This window comes from Dromaius novaehollandiae, chromosome 3, assembly GCF_036370855.1.
Source record: "Dromaius novaehollandiae isolate bDroNov1 chromosome 3, bDroNov1.hap1, whole genome shotgun sequence".
NCBI classification, from domain to species: Eukaryota; Metazoa; Chordata; class Aves; order Casuariiformes; family Dromaiidae; genus Dromaius; species Dromaius novaehollandiae.
This window is the reverse complement of record NC_088100.1, coordinates 112,712,359-112,729,001: the sequence shown is the minus strand read 5'-3', so window position 1 is coordinate 112,729,001 and position 16,643 is coordinate 112,712,359. Positions and strand designations below refer to the sequence as shown.

The 16,643-nt window shown below is 58.8% G+C and overlaps 2 protein-coding genes across 5 annotated transcripts in view; both read right to left on the bottom strand.

Annotated features, from left to right (window-relative positions):
- Positions 1-890: 890 nt before the first annotated feature.
- Positions 891-5,358, bottom strand: LOC112994272 (heme-binding protein 1-like). Its single transcript, XM_026118513.2, has 5 exons — positions 5,131-5,358; positions 4,967-5,052; positions 2,274-2,415; positions 1,953-2,136; positions 891-1,772 (listed from the first exon to the last, which is right to left on the bottom strand). The coding sequence occupies exons 1-5, from the start codon at positions 5,294-5,296 to the stop codon at positions 1,598-1,600; spliced, it is 753 nt and encodes a 250-aa protein (XP_025974298.2). The 5' UTR covers positions 5,297-5,358; the 3' UTR covers positions 891-1,597.
- Positions 5,359-5,807: 449 nt separating this feature from the next.
- The window catches only part of KLC4 (kinesin light chain 4), a 31,148-nt gene continuing 20,312 nt past the window's right edge, over positions 5,808-16,643 (bottom strand). The window contains exons 11-16 of one of the 4 annotated variants that reach the window (XM_026118505.2): positions 14,991-15,058; positions 14,806-14,914; positions 13,885-14,034; positions 6,925-7,049; positions 6,759-6,816; positions 5,808-6,412 (exon numbers count right to left, since the gene is read on the bottom strand). In XM_026118505.2, the coding sequence (XP_025974290.1) occupies positions 6,323-6,412; positions 6,759-6,816; positions 6,925-7,049; positions 13,885-14,034; positions 14,806-14,914; positions 14,991-15,058 (600 nt within the window). In that variant the 3' untranslated portion in view covers positions 5,808-6,322. Of the gene's footprint in view, positions 6,413-6,758; positions 6,817-6,924; positions 7,050-9,605; positions 11,589-13,884; positions 14,035-14,805; positions 14,915-14,990; positions 15,059-16,643 lie in introns of those variants that run through there. The other 3 variants (XM_026118506.2, XM_026118507.2, XM_026118508.2) reach the window with 3 other exon arrangements.

Genomic DNA, 16,643 nt, shown 5'->3' with positions numbered 1-16,643 from the left:
ACTCAGCCTTTCCTCATATGAGAGGCTCCAGTCCCTTCATCATCTTAGCAGCCCTTTGCTGGACTCGATCCAGTAGCTCCATGTCTCTCTTGTATTGGGGAGCCCAGACCTGGACACAGCATTCCAGGGGTGGCCTCACCAGGGCTGAGTAGAGGGCAAGGGTCGCCTCCCTCCACCTGCTGGCAATGCTCTTCCTAATGAACCCCAGGATATCACTGGCCTTCTTGGACACAAGGGCACATTGCTGGCTCATGGACAACTTGGTGTCCACCAGGACACCTAGCACCTTCTCTGCAGAGCTGCGTTCCAGCAGGTCAGCCCCCAGCCTGGACTGGTGCATGCGGTTATTCCTCCCTAGATGCAGGACTCCGCGCTTCCCTTTGTTGAACTTCATGAGGTTCCTCTCTACCCATCTCTCCAGGCTGTTCAGGTCCCTCTGAAGTGTATCAGCCAATCCCCCCAGTGTTGCATCATCAGCAACCTTGCTGAGGGTACACTCTGTCCCTTCATCCAGGTCACTGATGAATAAGTTGAACAAGAGTGGACCCAGTATTGACCCCTCAGCAGGTTCCTGCATGCAGTGAAGGGGCCTATTTTTGCACAGGGGGAAACTGAGGCTGGAATTAACCCGAACTGACAGAAGACCACCTTACCTGCATAGGAACATGGCCACAACTCTGTATAGCAGCAACAGAAGCAGCCTGGGCAGCAAGGCAGGGACCGTGCCCAGCTGAACCCAAGGCAATAATCTGGGCAAACACCAGAGCTCTCCTCCGCTCAGCGACAGCTTTGCAGCCTGGAGCATCTTGAGGAGTGAAAGGACAACACAGTGCTCTTCCCAGTCTAGCCTGACCACCCCCAATCCCCAAAGCCAGGGATGTGCAGCCACGGTGGTTTGAGCCGGGTTTATTTGCTGTTGGCACTGCCAGCTTCCCCGAGGAAAGCGCAACAGTATTCATGGATGTGAAACTCAGTGATCAATGCACAATGCAACACACAGCGGTACTGCTGCTGGTGGGACCTGCCCCTCTCCGCACACAGCAGCTCCGCAAACAGCATCCGTAAGTGCTGGACAAAGGCTGCTGGCACCTCTGTTGTGGCTGAGGGATGGTCAGCGACAGCCAACAGTCCAAAGAGAACCGCCCCAGCAGGAAACCTGCAGCATCCACACCACCTCACTAGTGGCCAGCCCCTTCCCCCTTCAAATCCTGCTTTCCCTGGAGCAGCGTTTCAGTGGCTCTGTCACAGACAGGCAGCGAATCTCTCAGGTGCAGGCATTTACCTTCTTGATGCTATCAGCCCATGATTGCCAGCCACAAGCCCCACTTGTGCACCTGGCACGGTTTTGCAATCCCAGCTCAGAGCTAAAAAAAAGCTCTGGCCAGGCCAGCACATTGCCCCAACCCATGCTGTTACCGCCCCAGGTTTCCCCCTGGCTGGGCTTGCATGGGGCAGAGCGTGACCCCCACCCTGCTGTCTCTCAGTCTGCTGTTCTGTGGGTGAATGGTGGGTCAGGATGTGCATTCGTCTCTTTCAGGTCAGAACTGCCATCTACACCAGGTCCAGTCACGGGATGGTTTGTGGTCAAGGAGGGGCCTCACTCTGCCCGACGGATGAACCAGATCTCATTGCGGCGCTGAGGGATGCTGGGATTCTCATAAGCAGCTACGATGTAGGTCTCCTGGAGCACAGTGTCTGTGGAGCCCAGGAGCTCCCAGAAGAGACTGATCTCTCGCAAGATTGTCTCTTCAGTGGTCATCCCATAGAAAACCCTGCAGCGAAGGGAGCAACATCAGCAACACTGCCACCAGCACATCCCCTTTCCCACAGCCAGGGCCCCCAGCCCTCTGCCCTGGGCACAGACCAGCCACTGATGGATAAACCAGAGGAGCCATGCAGCGAGTTCATACACCTCAGCAGAGCTGCTGAAACACTGCTGGTGCTGGGGTCACCTGGTTATCACCCGGAGTGGTGCCCTCTCAGTGATGTGGATTTCGGGGTCCATGGGGACAGGGGGGTTTTGCTGGAACGCTCCCGGGAGGTAAAAGGCAGTTAGGACCTCACGTGCTAGCTCGGTCCCCTCCTTGGTCAGGTGGATTTCGTTGAGCACTGGGATCGTCATGCCCAGATAGCAACCTAGAGGGAGGCAGTGGGCACAGTGAGACAGCTCGGTAGGCGGAGGCAGCCTTCCTCCCCGCTCTGGCTGGACCGTGCCGGGGCCCAGCTCTGTGCGGCCTGCTGCCCCCCCGCCTCTCCCACCAGCCTGCACACACCTACAGAGTTCTCCTTGCAGATGTAGCGCATGAGCTTCATGAAGCTCATGGAGATGCTCTGCTCATACATGGGCTCCCCCTTGGTGACACAGGCCCACTTCCCAGCTGGGTACTGCCGCTCTTCATAGGCTGCTTCCTCGCACTGAAACAGGCCACAGGGAAAGCCAAGTCAGGGTTAAGCATGCTGGCAACGCTGCAGCACTTGGGTGGCAAAGCCAATGCTTGCAGGCAGGGGTGGGAGTGGGGAGGGACAGAACCCTGCTGAAGCAGGACTCCTTGCTAGCCAGTGACTGGCAGTGGAGGCCACGCAGGGCAAGTGGAGGTCATGTCAGGCACAGCCTAGACAAGGGCACTTCAACATTGCTGGGTGAAGGGCTGCAAAAGAACCAGCTCAGATGGGGCACAAGGAGTCTTGGAGGCTCCTGGCATGCACAAGGAATGCAGCACATCCTCAGTAGGGATCCCAGGACTTTCTGCTCCTCTCCAGGCACTGTCCTGCCTACATGTAAGAATGTTCCTAATTCCAGACACCCAAATGCCTCCAGGAAGTTTGACTGGATTCACAGGCACAGTGCCCTTTCCCTGGAGCACTGTGTATGTGGAGGATAACAAGCAAAAAGCTTCGCGCCCAAGAGAAGGGAAGGTCCAGCTATGGCACAAGAGCTCTAGCACCCAGAAGGGCTGTGAAGGCTAGAACGCATGTCCTCTCAGATCCTTCTCCTCATGAGGAGAAGTCATGGAGCAAAGCAGAGAGCTTTGCGGGATGGGTCAGAATCCCTGTTTCCAGGGCAGATTTTTCTGGACAAACCCAACAAAGAAAGTGTGGGGGGATGACTTACAGATGGATCTGCCCCCAGTTCAGTTCATCACACAGTCATAGCCATGGGTACTGCACAAGAGGGGGTGCGAAGATGTGGCCAGCTCCTACCTCCTGGCCTCAGCTTGTTCTTCTGTCAGATTAGTGAACATGCAACTCAGCCTTGTTCTCCAAGAGCTCACAGCTCCTGTCTGAACTTTGGGGCTCCACAGCTCTGCTGGTATGCGTTAAGTGAGCCAGGAATTCACAAACACCTTGGCCCTGAGTGCAGCCTTCCTACACCCTGATCCAAATCAGGTGTCTGCTCAGAAAGCCAAACCAAAGACAAATGGAAGGCATTTGGGCTGCTCCAGTTTATCAGCGGGGTGCCAAGAAGGACAGTGCCGCAAGACACTGTGGGCCAGCTAGCGTTTAGCCTCTAAAGGGGCCATGTCTGCTACTGCCCTGCCAAGCAGAGTGGAGCAATAGCATTTGCCAGGCAAGTAAACTGCCAGTCCCTCCAGATGATTTGCAATTCTCATCTGCCACATGCGAGAATAAACCTATCAACCCAGTGAGGCCTGGTATCTGGTCCTCCTACAGCCTGACCCTTATATTAGCCACCACCACTCTAGAAGATGAGACCTGGCAAAGAAAACAAGTTTCACAAAGACCCAGGAGCAGCAGTCCTCTCTAACATGGGACCCTCAGCACTGGGGTCGGCAAGGCTCTGTAGGTGGCATAATAACTCAGTTGCCTCCAAGAGGATGAGGGCTTGTGGCACAGACACAAGGCTCAGGAGGAGCAGCCAAAGCCTACCCACCTGCCTGAGCCTGGGGTCTGCACCCAGAAGAGTCCTAGTTTGTGAGCGCCCTCAGCACTAATGCCAGGGGTGGCTCCCAGCTCTTCACCCAGCCCTGGAGTCAAGCTCCAAGAATCCTCCTCTGGCACAGAGAGCATGTCAACAGCAGCAGAAGATCTGCAGACCCCCCCAGGTTTTGAGGACCCCATCCCTCCCTGAGATTGGCACATGTAGAGAAGAGCCCAAGCAAGGCAAGTCCCCGGGACCCAGAAGAACAGGGAGGGTAGTAGAGCCCCAGTTCAGTTCTGTAGATCCCACACACTCAGATGTGTTTCACAGGCAGGAGCGCTGGACTTCAGCCCAAGAGAACCTGCTTGAGTGCTCCTCACCCAGAACAACTGACAGATGTCTTCTTGGTAGCAAGCCCAGCCAAGCCTGCAGAGACAGAGGAACCAGTCTGACAAGTGCTTCCTCACTGTTTATCTGAAAGCTCAGAAACACCTTCTTGTGTGAGAGATGAGAGGAGGTGCGCAACTTGGCTGGCCAGAACAGGAGACCTTTGGGCAGAAGCCACCAGGTTTGGATTGGTGGCCAGCACAAACAGTAACAAACACTCTGGTCTGCTATCCAAGGCCACATGGGTGCCCTGCAGAGCACCCTTCCCTTGAGCTGAGTTCTCCAGCTTCACCATGAGCCATGCAGCCAGCGCAAACACCAGCCCAGCGAGGCTCTGAGTGATGCAGCAAGGAGCTGTGCAAGGCAGGGTGCAGGCTCTAAACTGAGAATGGCGTTTTGCCACCCTCTTAGATTTGCTCGCCCCAACAAAGGGCAGGTCGGGAAAGGAGGCAGCCGGGAGCCAGAAGAGCGCAGAGGGCAGCGAGGCCAAGTCGGTTTTAAAATAAAAGCTGGGCGCTTGCGTGGGCAGCAGCAAGGGAGGGGGGGGGGCCGCCGCCACGCCAAGCGCGAGGTGCCGCCCCGGTCGCAGCGCGTCCGCGCGGGCGCAGCGACTCGCGGCCCCGCCCCCGCCAGGAAGGGCCACCGGCCCCCCCCACAGCGGCCGCCCCGAGCGGGCGGGCGGACAGCAGCGGTCCTCACCTTGTCCAGCCGCGCCAGGGTGACGTAGGGCACCGGCTCGCGGAGCCGGCCGTGCCGGGTCATCTGGGCGATGGGGCCCGCCATGTCTGCAAGGCAATGCGCAGGGGGAGGTGAGGCTGGAGGGGGCCCCGCCGCCCCATCGGCCTCCCCCGCCCGCCGCTCACCTCGGGGCAGGCTCACCCGGTGCGTGCTGGCCACGGCCTCCCAGTGGGCGAACAGCTGGCTCCGCGCCCCCTCCCCCTCCTCGTCGCCTTCCTCTTCTTCCTCCTCCGCCTCCGCCTCCTCCTCTTCGCCCAGGCCGTCCAGGTCCTCCAGCGTGATGCGCGCCATGGCCCCTAAAGCCCGCCGTGCCGTCACCGCTGACGTCACGGCAGCCGCCGCGAGCCCGCACCGCCGCGAGCCCGCCTCCGCGGGCAGCGCGCGCACGTTGCAGCCCAGCCTACTCGTGGCCCTTTCCCGCGCTCCGTGCTGCCCTCACTTCCCGCTGCCGCCCAGCCACCGCCGGGCCAGACCGCGCCACGACAAACATACCCCCCCATATATACACCCCACCACACATACACCCCCGTATATACTTGCTGCCATACATACACCTCCCTGTACACTCATCCCCCATACATTCATCCACCCATACATACACCCTGTCAGATGCACATCTCCCCCATATATACACACCCCATACATACATCCCCATACGTACCCCCTCCCCATGCATACACCCCTGTGCCAGCCCCTGTGTGTGCGGCTCCCCTACGCACACACCTCGCCAGGCGTCCTTGGCCAGGCGGCACCACCTTATCCATGCCCCCAGTCTCCACTGCAATGGAGCCTCTCACCACCATCGCTTCTAGGACAGGTTTTATTTAATAAAATAAAGTACAACGATCCAACAAGGGTGAATCACAGGCAGGCATGGCCCCAGTGCTCCCCAGCATGCTGCTCTCCCGGCCAGAGCGGGCGTGTGCAGCCCAGCAACGCTGGGTGCTGCCGGCAGCACCCCTGCCGCAGCGGTGCTCCAGGCCAGGGGAGGCTGCTGCCCCCCTGGTGCGTACAGGGCTGCCTTGCTCACGCCTGGCTCACATTTGCACCGGGTGTGGGGTACGCTGCCACCAAAGTATCTGGGTGCACAGGAGAGGAGCATGCACAGGGCCCGGGCTTCCCAAACTAGCTAGGGCCTCCTGTCCCTGGCAGGCCCCCGGAAGCCCAGGGTGGGCTGGCAGGGAGCAGCGTGAGGGCCAGTGATGGGCAGAACAGAGTGCTCAAGGCGGGGAGGGTGCTGGGGGCTGCCCCATGCTGCGCGAAGCCAGGGTGTGCCTGTGGGTGGGCGGCCAGCTGTGGTGGGCGCCCGCAGACAACTCAGTTGGATGCCAGCAGGGAACTGTGGGAGGACAGGTCCATGCTGCTGGCACTCAGGCCTCTGCTCTCTGCACGGAGGCCTTGGGTATCCTGAAAAACACACCACCCATGAGCCAGACCACCCACACCGCGCTCACACACCCCGAGGCTGCCAGGAGCCACCTTGCTCCTGTGCCAGTCTAGCAATCCCCTGCATTTCTCACTGTGCAAGCCAGGACTCCCCTAGGGTGATTTCAGCCCCTTTAGGTGCCAGTACTGCCCTCCCTGCTCCCATTCCCTGGCTGGCACATTTGCCGGGGGGGGGGGGGGGAACATGTGAGAGGCAATGCTCCCATCCAGAAAAAGGGGCTTTTCCCACTTTGCCTGCCATGTCCTGTGTGGCCCTTTCCCCAGTCCCCTGTTCCTGCACCAGCCCTGCCACCTGTCCTGCACTCACCTCGAACGAAGCATCGCTAGACTTGTGCAGGTAGTTTAACGATGCAGCTCGTTTCATGCTACAAGAAAGCACAGGAGAGCACGTGTGAGCTTGCACCCAGCCAGGCCCCAGCCCCCTGGGTGTCAGGACTGCTGGCCCTGCCTGGGGCACCCGGCCAAAGCCATACCTGGTGTTCCTGGGCTCCAGGGGGCCATTGCCCTGCAGTTTCTTGACCAACATCTCGCTGCTCCTCCGTATCACATCCCGGATCTTTCCCAAGGAGCTGCTGCGCTGGAGGGTGCCACTGCCATCCTGGACACGGGGACATAAGGCGGGGGCGACAGCTGAGCGGCAGCGAGCAGGCTCCAGCATGCCGTGGATGGGCGGCGAGAACTGGGCCTGGCTCTGAACACCCCCTCACCCACTTGCACTGGGGATATACGCCTGGCCCGGAGCAGGCCTACTGCTTGCTAGCCAGCTATCATTCGCCCTGGTCCTCTGGGGCACACATGGGCCACAGAGCCCAGGACCCCTGCCACGGCCTGGCTCAGACAGACCCATGGGCTCCCACCTGTCCGGTGCAAGCCCATGCCCCTACTCGGAGCTGGTGCAACTCCGACTCCCAGGCTGGCTCGGGCAGCAGTCACTGGGAGCTCCTGGTGGCCAGGGGAGCACCCAGCCCTACTGGGACCACCCCCCCACCCCTGCCGTCTGGGAGGCAGCTTTGGTCAGGCCAGGCCGTGCAGCCTTTTCCTGTCAAGGACCCTGCCCATTTACTGCTGGCTGGAGACCAGCCTCCCCTTTCCCCACTGCACCTGTGCCATTCCCCCTCTCCTGCTCAGCATTCGCCTTGGTGTACATCTCGCCTGGGGCACCCTGGGCTCACTCATGCGAGGTGAAACCTGCATGCACACAGACACTCATCCCATCCCTAAACCCCTCAAGATGATCAGCTTTGAGCCCACTGAGCGATTCACATAGCTCAATCTGGGACATATTTGGCTGGGCCAATGCTCTGCATGGCCCAAGCCAGCACCTCTCTCATCAGCGCCCCCAGCTTCAGCTGCACCCATCCCACTAACTGTTCATGGGTGGCCCTTTACAGGGCTTTTTTCGCTGCTGCCTGCATTTTCCAAGGGGCAAAACCAGGCCCAAACCTGGTTCCCCAGCCTGCTTCCTCCCATGCACCCACAAAATCCCAGCTACAAAGAAACACACACTCAGTCCACGATGGGCTCTAGTCCATCTCCTGCCTTTAGCACCAAAGTCTCCCCTGCAGCCAGACTCATTACACAAGACTGCAGGGTCACTGCTGGAGGGGGGGGTGCTTTTGCTTTGATGGCTTGGCAATGATGGCAGTCCTCCCTGGTCCAAGCCCCTTGCTTCCTTGGCACACTGAGGCTGAAGAAATGAAGCCCAGGTGACCACGAAAGCCCTTTGCTCCTTTTGAGTGTGTATTCAGGCCCCTTCATACTGCTCTGCATAAACACAAGGCCCCGCGGCCCTGGCCGACAGCAGCAAGTGCTCTAGGACTGTCAGCTAAGCTCTGCAGACGAGCAGGGTCTGCTTAGGCAGTCTGCCCTTGTGCTGAACCCAAAGTTTCCAGGACCCATTGTGCGCCTGGGGAATCTTTTCCAACATCTCCCTGCACCAGCTGTCCAAAAGTGATCCAACCCTGCACCTTTCTCCACTAGCTGAACATTTATTTTCCTATCAGCAATTCTTCCACCAGAAACCAATCCCATTCCTTCCTGCATAAGCCAAGCACACTGCAACTTTTCACTTTCACATCATGATGAAAGGTTTCCAAAGTAGGAACTGCATACTGTTGCTGCAAGGGACGCAGCCACCAGGAACGTGGAGAGCACTATAAATATTAGCAAAGCAAACAATTCAGCTCCTCTAGCAGGCACCCTGGGCTCAGCAGCCAGTGGGGCAGGTTTTGGAAGAGCCAGCCCTTGGTACCTGGCACAAGTGAGAATGTGAGGGAGCAAAAGAGCCCTCCCCACCCACTAGGCAAGAAACATATGGCTGCCCTCCTTGCAATGTACTGTTGTACTGGCTGCTGTTCCTCTTCCCAGGACACACATCAGCTGGAGGAGGAGAAAGGCACAGTGCTGGGGCAGTGAAGCATGACCATGGCACAGGGGCAGCAGAATCTGGCCAGGGAGGATGCTCTGGGGTCAGGGCTGGAGGAGGGGGCCACATTTCCCCAGGTGCAATGATACAGGCTGACTGCAGACCAACGGCAGAACCAGGCACTGCTGCATACTGGGTTAAAAATAGTCTCTCCGCTCCCCCCCACTCCCTTTTCTCGATTGTTATTTTTAACCCGGAACATTTATGGGGCTCAGTTTACTGCAGAGCCCCCACCCCATTGCACCCACCAGGCTGAGAGCATTCAAAGAGCATGAGGCAGCCCCAGCACTGAGCCACTCTCCACCACGTACTCCCACCCTGTCCAGCTCACGGAGGCAGTAGGCTCAGGCAAGATAGAGCAACACATGGCACTTCGCACCCAAGGATACCACAGGGCATTCTCTGGCTCACATGAACAGCTCTTGGAGAAGAGCTCAGCCACCCTGGGGCAGCCCTGCCACGTGGTCACTGAGCCAGGCAAGGGAGCACACCCAAGCCCTGGAGAAATTTGGAGGCCAAGGAGAGGCAGAGTGGACTTGGGTCCATCACCTCCACTGCTTGGCCTGCACAGGGTGCCCCCACCCCTCCCGTGGGGCAGCACACCCTCCTGTGCACGCACAGGCACTGCATACCACCATGCCAGCTCCCAGCAACATGTCTGCCCACCCCTCCACTCCTGGGCTGACCGGCACTGGCCTGCAGAGCATGGAAATAAGCACAGGGCAGCGGTTTGGGTCTGTCTGCCTTTAATCGGAGGTATGGTTGTTACAGCACCGGGTCCATGTCAGGGCAAAGCACAGGGGCAGACGGTGCTGAGGCCTGCAGTCACCCCGCGCTGAGGACTCACCCTGCTCTGCGGGCATGGTGCAGCACTGGGAGAGAAGGGGCAGCCCAAGAGCGCTTGGGTCCTGAGCTCCAGCCCCCACGACCCTGAGGACAGACCTCCTTCCAGCAAGCACAAGCTCCCAGGGGAGCAGTATGCGCATGACCTAGGGCCTCCATGCCACCGCAGGAGAACCAGGTCCAGACAGAGGCAAGCACCTTTAGCATCACAGCCTGCCAGATGACTAGCATGGGAGAAATGAAGAAATGATCTAACTAAATAAATACTGGGGGGGTGGGGGGGAAACTGTGCTGGACTCCAGCCTTTATCCTGCAAGCTGCAGCTTCCCCAGCCTCCTTCCCAGGCAGAAGAGCTGGGGAAGGCCACCTCCCACAGGAGCTGGGATAAGGGTGGGCACTCAAGGATGCAAGTCTCAGGGCAGTGGTGGCCTGGCCCTACAAAAGATCCCCTTCCCAGCAGTGACCAACAGTCCTGCACCCTGTGCAGGCCTGGAGTCCTGGCAGAGGCATGGAGCCATCCTCACACAAGCCCGAGGTCAGCACTGCATCCCTCGCTAGGGCAAGGTTAGGGTTTTCCCACGCACTTGGCCAGGGTCACAGCCCAGACAGCAAGTCACAGCCCCAGAGCCCAAGCCTGGCCAGGCAAGGGCAAGCCAGGCACTCTGGGAACTGCTCTCCTCCATCAGCAATATGGCCCCTTCTCCCCAGGATCGCTTTCTCCTCCTGTAGAAACATCCCTCCAGCCACTCCATCTGCCCCCACGTGCTTGGAGCAGCCCAAGCCCCATCTCGCTCTCCTCACACCCTTCTTAGCACCTACTTTTTTCCAGACCACTATACTCTAAGCCAACCCCTTCCCCCATCTCAGCCACCTCTAACTGGCCCCATGCAGAAGGGCTCTGCTTTACTCTTACTCTTCCTCCTTTTGCCTTTAAGAAGCAGCAAACAGCTCTACCCTCGCCTCTCCCTCTCCCAAGAAGCAATGCCTGGAGACCCCAGACCAAAGGGGAGCCAATTCACCCTTTAATGCCAGCAGCCAAGGGACTGAGTTACTGTGTCAAATCAGGAAGCCACAACCAAATGTACTTCTCCTAGCAGGTCCCTGTTCCACACATGCCTTTTGGCTGTCACCACCTCCCATCCTGTCCTGGCTGCACAGTAGCTGTGGACCACCCTCCATCCCTGTGCCTCTGCAGAAAGGTCTACGTCCTGCCCCTGGGTTGCAGAGCTCAGCCAGGAACAGGATGGCAGGACAGGGACACCTACTACCCTGTGCTGCAGGGAGAGCCTGGCACACTGGTGGCCAGCGCAGGTTTGCTGTGGGGCACTAACATCAGCTAAGCCTACAGGGAAGGAAGCAACTATGCACACAACAGCCCTGCCAAGTCCAGGCCTCTGCATCCCAAAACAGTCCCTCATCTTCACGCCTCCATCCCGGTCTCTGCAGAGATGGAGGGAACAAGCTAGGATGGTTGAGGATGTCTAATGACGATGGAGTCGGCGCGCCTGGAGTGAAGACAATCCCCCGCAGGCTTGGTCCCCAGGTCCCTGGGGATGTGCAGGGGAAGGCTGGGGAGGGGGTGGTGGCACGCAAGGGGACGGCGGTCCCTCGCCCTGGCCAGGGAGAGCAGCCAGCTCCACGCAGCTTCTTCCTGCTCTTGCTGGCTACAAGACTGGAGCTGGACCCATGTGGCCAGGCACTCCTCTGCAGGCGCTGTGGTGCCCTCACGTGCTGGGAGGGTTGGGGGACTGGCGTGGAGATCTTGCCGAGGAAGAAGGGATGGTGTGGAGGAAAAGTCGGAAGGTACAACACAAACATCCAGGTGATTGCGGTGGAGGGGAAAGAGGGAGTCTCGGGAGGCATTTAAGCCTAGTGCACAGAGAGGAGAAAGACACAATTTACAAGGCCATGAGGATGCAGGTAACCCAGGCAGCAGGCAGGGCAATGCCCAGGCTGCCCACAGTGACAGCAAGCCAGTTTGGACAAGGAAGGAGACTTATGAGGCTGAAACACATCTTGGCCAGCACACTCTAGCAGACTGGTGGGAACAGCTAGCTCAGGGAGGAACAGCCATCGTGCCATGGTATAAGTGCTCCCTGCTCTTGGGCCTCATGCACCCACAGGGTGCCTCCAGAGACCCCAGCACCACCAAGCTGGTGACACCCCTCCCCTCACAGCCCAGACCCTGGGTCTCTCAGCCCAATTACCTGGGCAGCAAGAGGCTGCTCCAGGCCCCAAGGTGCTCCCAGAGCTGCCCAGGGCAGCAGGGCATGGAGGTTGCTGGCATCCTCAGGGTTGCTGTGGCCCTGCCTGCAGCAGCCAACAGCTGAAGGCTGGCAGTAGCAACTGGCCTGGGGCAGTATACCTGAGGTCTCCAGACCAGCATGGGGAAAAACTGGCTGTGACAGACAGGAGCAGAGGGACCTGTTGCAGCCTCCTTTCTGGGGTGGCTGCAGCCCAGCGTAGGGCTGCTGGCTAGGGAGAGTAAGCTGGCTACTTCTGCAGCACGTTGTGAAAGGCATCTAGGAACACGTGGCAGTGCCCATATCCCCAGCGTGCTGAGCTAGCTCCCAAACCCTACAACTGGCTGGCCAGGGCAGGCCTGGCAGGCCCCGGGGAAGGATCACATGAGCAGGGACAGCCCAAAGGCACAATTCCCCTCGGCTGGGCTGTGGGGGGGGGGTGGCAGTGCCCGCTTGCCTCGGCATGATCAGCTCAGAGGCCACGAGGAAGGTCTCTCAGACCACCACCAGCACAGAGCAATCAACCACCACCACAGCCAGGAGGAATTGCAGAGATACTGGCCAGGACAGGAACTGAGTGACCCTAACCTGAACCCACAGCCCTCCCTCCACACTTGTCCAGCCCCTCTACTGACAGGGAGCACAAGGCCCAGGGTTGGTGCCTTGCCAGGGCTAGGACCCTCTTTGGGCCTGATCCCAAGGGCTGGGACAGGGTACAGCCCTGTATCTGGAGGACCCTCCAGGCCCCTTTGCAGCTGCGCTCCCCAAGGTCCCCCCTAGCCACCTCCTGGGTACAATCCACAATCAAGAGAGCCAGCGGCTTCAGGCTTTGGATCTGAGGGGCTGTCATGGCAACAGAGAAGAGGAAGGAGGAAAGGAGGGAGCTCATGCAGGGTGAAGATGGAGGATGAGCCACGTGGGGGAAGAGTTAGTGACAGCAGACATGACGAGGGAGTAGAGAACTCGTGTGCTCAGTGCGTTGCCTGTGTTGGGCCACAACCACCCCGCTAGGTGCTAGCTATGCTATGGTCTCAGCTAGAGCCTGCCAGAGGCACAGGCAGTGTTCACAGCTCTTGCGGCCCTTGAGCCAAGCACCCACCAGCACAATGCTCACATGCTGCTGCTTCTCCATCCTCCTCCTTACAGAGGCTGGAAATCACTTGTCTCAGTCCCAGACCACTACGCTCCGAACTCAGAGCTAGCAACCAAAGTGCTTTTCAGTTTCAGAGCAAGCCTAGGCAGCCTCAAATCACCCTGCCTGAGTCTCAGCTAACACCAGCCTCTTCCTCCACCACTGATCAGCCTGGCCTGGCTTCCCACAAGAACCTTCCTTTTATCATGTCTGCTTGACCAGAGCCCACAGATGGCACAAGACCGGGAGAGGGGGACAGCAAAGACATTAGCTACAGACTATTCCCTGTACCCTGCAGTCACTCAGTTGCACAGACGCACCAGGCACACACATGCCCAACCCTCCCCAGACTCAGAGCTGCCTGTGGCATGGCACAGGACAGTCAGCCAAGCTGCTCACAGTGGCTGCGTGGGCCTGAGATGGGGTCGATGCTCTCAGCCAGGGTCCTCAAGAGGGGAGCAGCAGGGAGAGGTGTTAATAAGGGTGTCAGGGCTAAGATTAAGGGCAGGCCAGGACCACCTCGTGTTGTGTATTGCCAGGGCCTGACAGCCCCTTAGAAGGAGGAGCCATCAGTTGGGATTACCTGGCCTGTTAACCAGAAGCCGGGCCCAGACACACATCTCCGTGGGCCTGCTGGCTCATGCCAAGAGAGAGGAGAGGGAAGTGTGCAGGGAACAAATGGAGGCAGACAAAGATGCCACGACAGGACACGTGGGGAGAGCCCTGAGCTAGGCTGTCCCCTGCCTCTGGCAGCCGGCCGAGGCCATTCTTGATGGTGTCTTGTACTTACCCCGCTCCATTCCACGCCCATACTCACTTCCTCGCTACCGTCTGTGGCATTCTCATACTTGACACTGCCTCCCAGGCTCCGCCGCCTCTCTGTGCCATTGCCCTCCTTCAGGATCTCCACCACCTTGGTCTGGTTGATTGGGTCAATGCCCTGCAAGCAGAAAGGAACAAGGAAGTGCTAGAGGCTTTGCCCTTCCACACGCCTTCTCTTCAGTGCTCCGCCATGCAATCACTCTGCCTGGTCCGGTCCCATCTCTTGACCCCCTCCCATCACAGCCAAAACCCTCCTACACAGAAAGAACAGAGCCAAGTGCGCTTCAGTTCTCAGTGATCCCTGTTCAGGTTCCAGCTCAGGAAGCCCCCTCCAAGCCAACCAAGCTCGGTTTCTTTGTGTGCCAGTACATGACGGTTTCTGCTGTCCCTCAGTCCCTATGCTGGGCGCTAACAGCTCCTGCTTTGTTATTTGAGGACTGAGAGGAATTTAGAGTGGGAGGCACTCCTGAAAATCTCTAGGGAGTCCCCTGGACTAGAAACTAGCAGGAAAAGATCCCAGAGCAAATCTTCTCAGCTACTGGAAAAGCACAGGACCCCATCCTGGTATAGCTACACGCTTCTGCACTCTGAGAGCCACGCCTGCTTCCCCCATGCTTATGCACACACACGCCCCAACACACATCCCTCCCATGCATGCATGCACTTGCACACCCCCATGTGCATGCAAGCACCTGCATGCCCCTGCACAAATGCAATGCCAACCACCAAGGTGTTCCAGCATTGCATGAATGTAACCTAAGGGCATTAGAGGCTGTAAGGCACAGGAGAGCCCACCACCACACACTGAGCCAAACGCCATGCTGAAACCTGCCACCGCTGAGTGCCACAGTACCCCCCACCCCACTGGGGAAGGTCCCTCCAGGGTTACCTGCCGCCGAGAGCGAACCGCACACTCTTCCAGGGTCTCAGCTGCCTCTAGCTTGCCCTGGCGCCGGTACAGTGCACCCAGATTCCTCAGGGTAGTGTTCACGGTTGGGCTGCACAGAGAGATGCAGGGTGAGCCCGGCAGCCATCTCCTGCCAGAGCCTGCAGCTGCCTGTGAACCCCTCTTACCTGCTAACCTTGCAGGCCTTGTACCAGCCACCATACTCGGCATAGGGTGCACTATCTCTGTGCTTGCTCTGTAGGGTGAGGATAGAAGAGAGTCATTAGCCCCACACCAGACCTCCAGCCTGGGCTCTCCAGCAGGGACCCAGAAGCAGCCCCCAGGCCATGCTGGGCGTTCCCCAGCATCAGTGCTGCTTTTGGAAACACATCATGCAAACGCTGTCATGAAGCACAGGGGATTCCCAGAGGGGAAGCTAAAACCACTTTCCTTGCAGCAGATTTGGGCTGCAAGCAGAGGTGACATCTGCACCCCAGCAATAAACATGCTCCTATCTCCTTGCCCCTTCCACAGTGCCAGCAGTGGCAGGGCCAATGCAGCCCATCCATCCAGCTCTGCCATGGCTGTGTCATTGTTCCCACTCCTCACCAGCACACAACAGGAGACAGAAAACCCCAGAGGCAGGCTAGGCAGCACAGGCACTAAAACCCGCAGCCGGGGCTAGCAAAGGGATCAGCCAGCCACAGCCCCACCTTCTGCCTGAGGGGTCAAGCCTGCCCCCAGCAGCTCTGCCTCACTAGCTGTCCCCTTGCCACCCTCAGCCTTTGCACACCGGAGCCGGCCAGCTGCACCCCCCACCCCCGGCCAGGAGGAAAGAGGCTGCCAGATAGACATTAACACCCAAGGAGAAAGAGCCAGGGCTGGGATGACCCAGCGTGCAGGGTGCTGGCTCCTGGCCAGCACTGCCTGGGTCAGCATGAGCCGTGATGCCTGCAGGCAGAAGTCACTGCTGCTGTAGGAGCGGGGCTGCCTGCCCACGCACCATGCACCCTGGGGTATCCACACCCCTGACTCTGCACCCACAGGACACACAGGCTGGGTAGGCAGCACTTGGCTCAGCTCCAAGCACAGCAGAGCTGCTCTCACCAAGGACCAAGGCTCCAGTGGGTGCTGGGGGCCACTGCTCTGCAGCAGGGGTTTCAGGTCTTCCAGCAAGGGCTCTAGCCCCAAAGATGTAGTCCTTACAGGGGCTTTTTCTCCTACTCAGCCCCACAACACTCCTAGGAGCTTTAGGCTAAGTGCTGCAGCTTCCCTGAGCCACACAGTACACTTGGGTTTCTTTGCCCCAAAGCCTGCACAGCCTGGGCAGCCCTAGGGGACAAGAGAGCCCAAGATTCAAAACACATCAACGCTTTATGTATAGGTATCCCATGAGCTGGTGGCTGAACCCAAGAGGAAAGGTGTTAAATGCCTGTCCCCAAGACTGGGGCTGCCAGCTGTGCCCAAGGCCCTGCTACTGGCAGGAAAGCTGTCCTGCCCCTGGTGCCACTGAGAACAGAGAGGAAAGGGGGGGGGGGGTGAGAGAAAAAGAAGTGAAGCTCTACAAGGAGGTGTTTGATATTTTTTAATAGGAGATGTGGAAATGCAGCACAAGGCAGAGAGCAGAAGCACCAGGCCCTGGGCCAGCAGTACGAGCAGGTCTGTGGTCACTACTGGGAGGACTATGCCAACCATGCCACTCGGGCACAGCTGCCCTGGAGGCAGCAGTCCCAGAAGCAGCAGCCCCAAGGCTATGAGAAGAGGCTCGGTCCTTGCCCCAGGCTGCAAAATAAGTCTCACTCTTGTGAGCTTGCTCCCCTTGCCAAGAAACACTTGTCTCC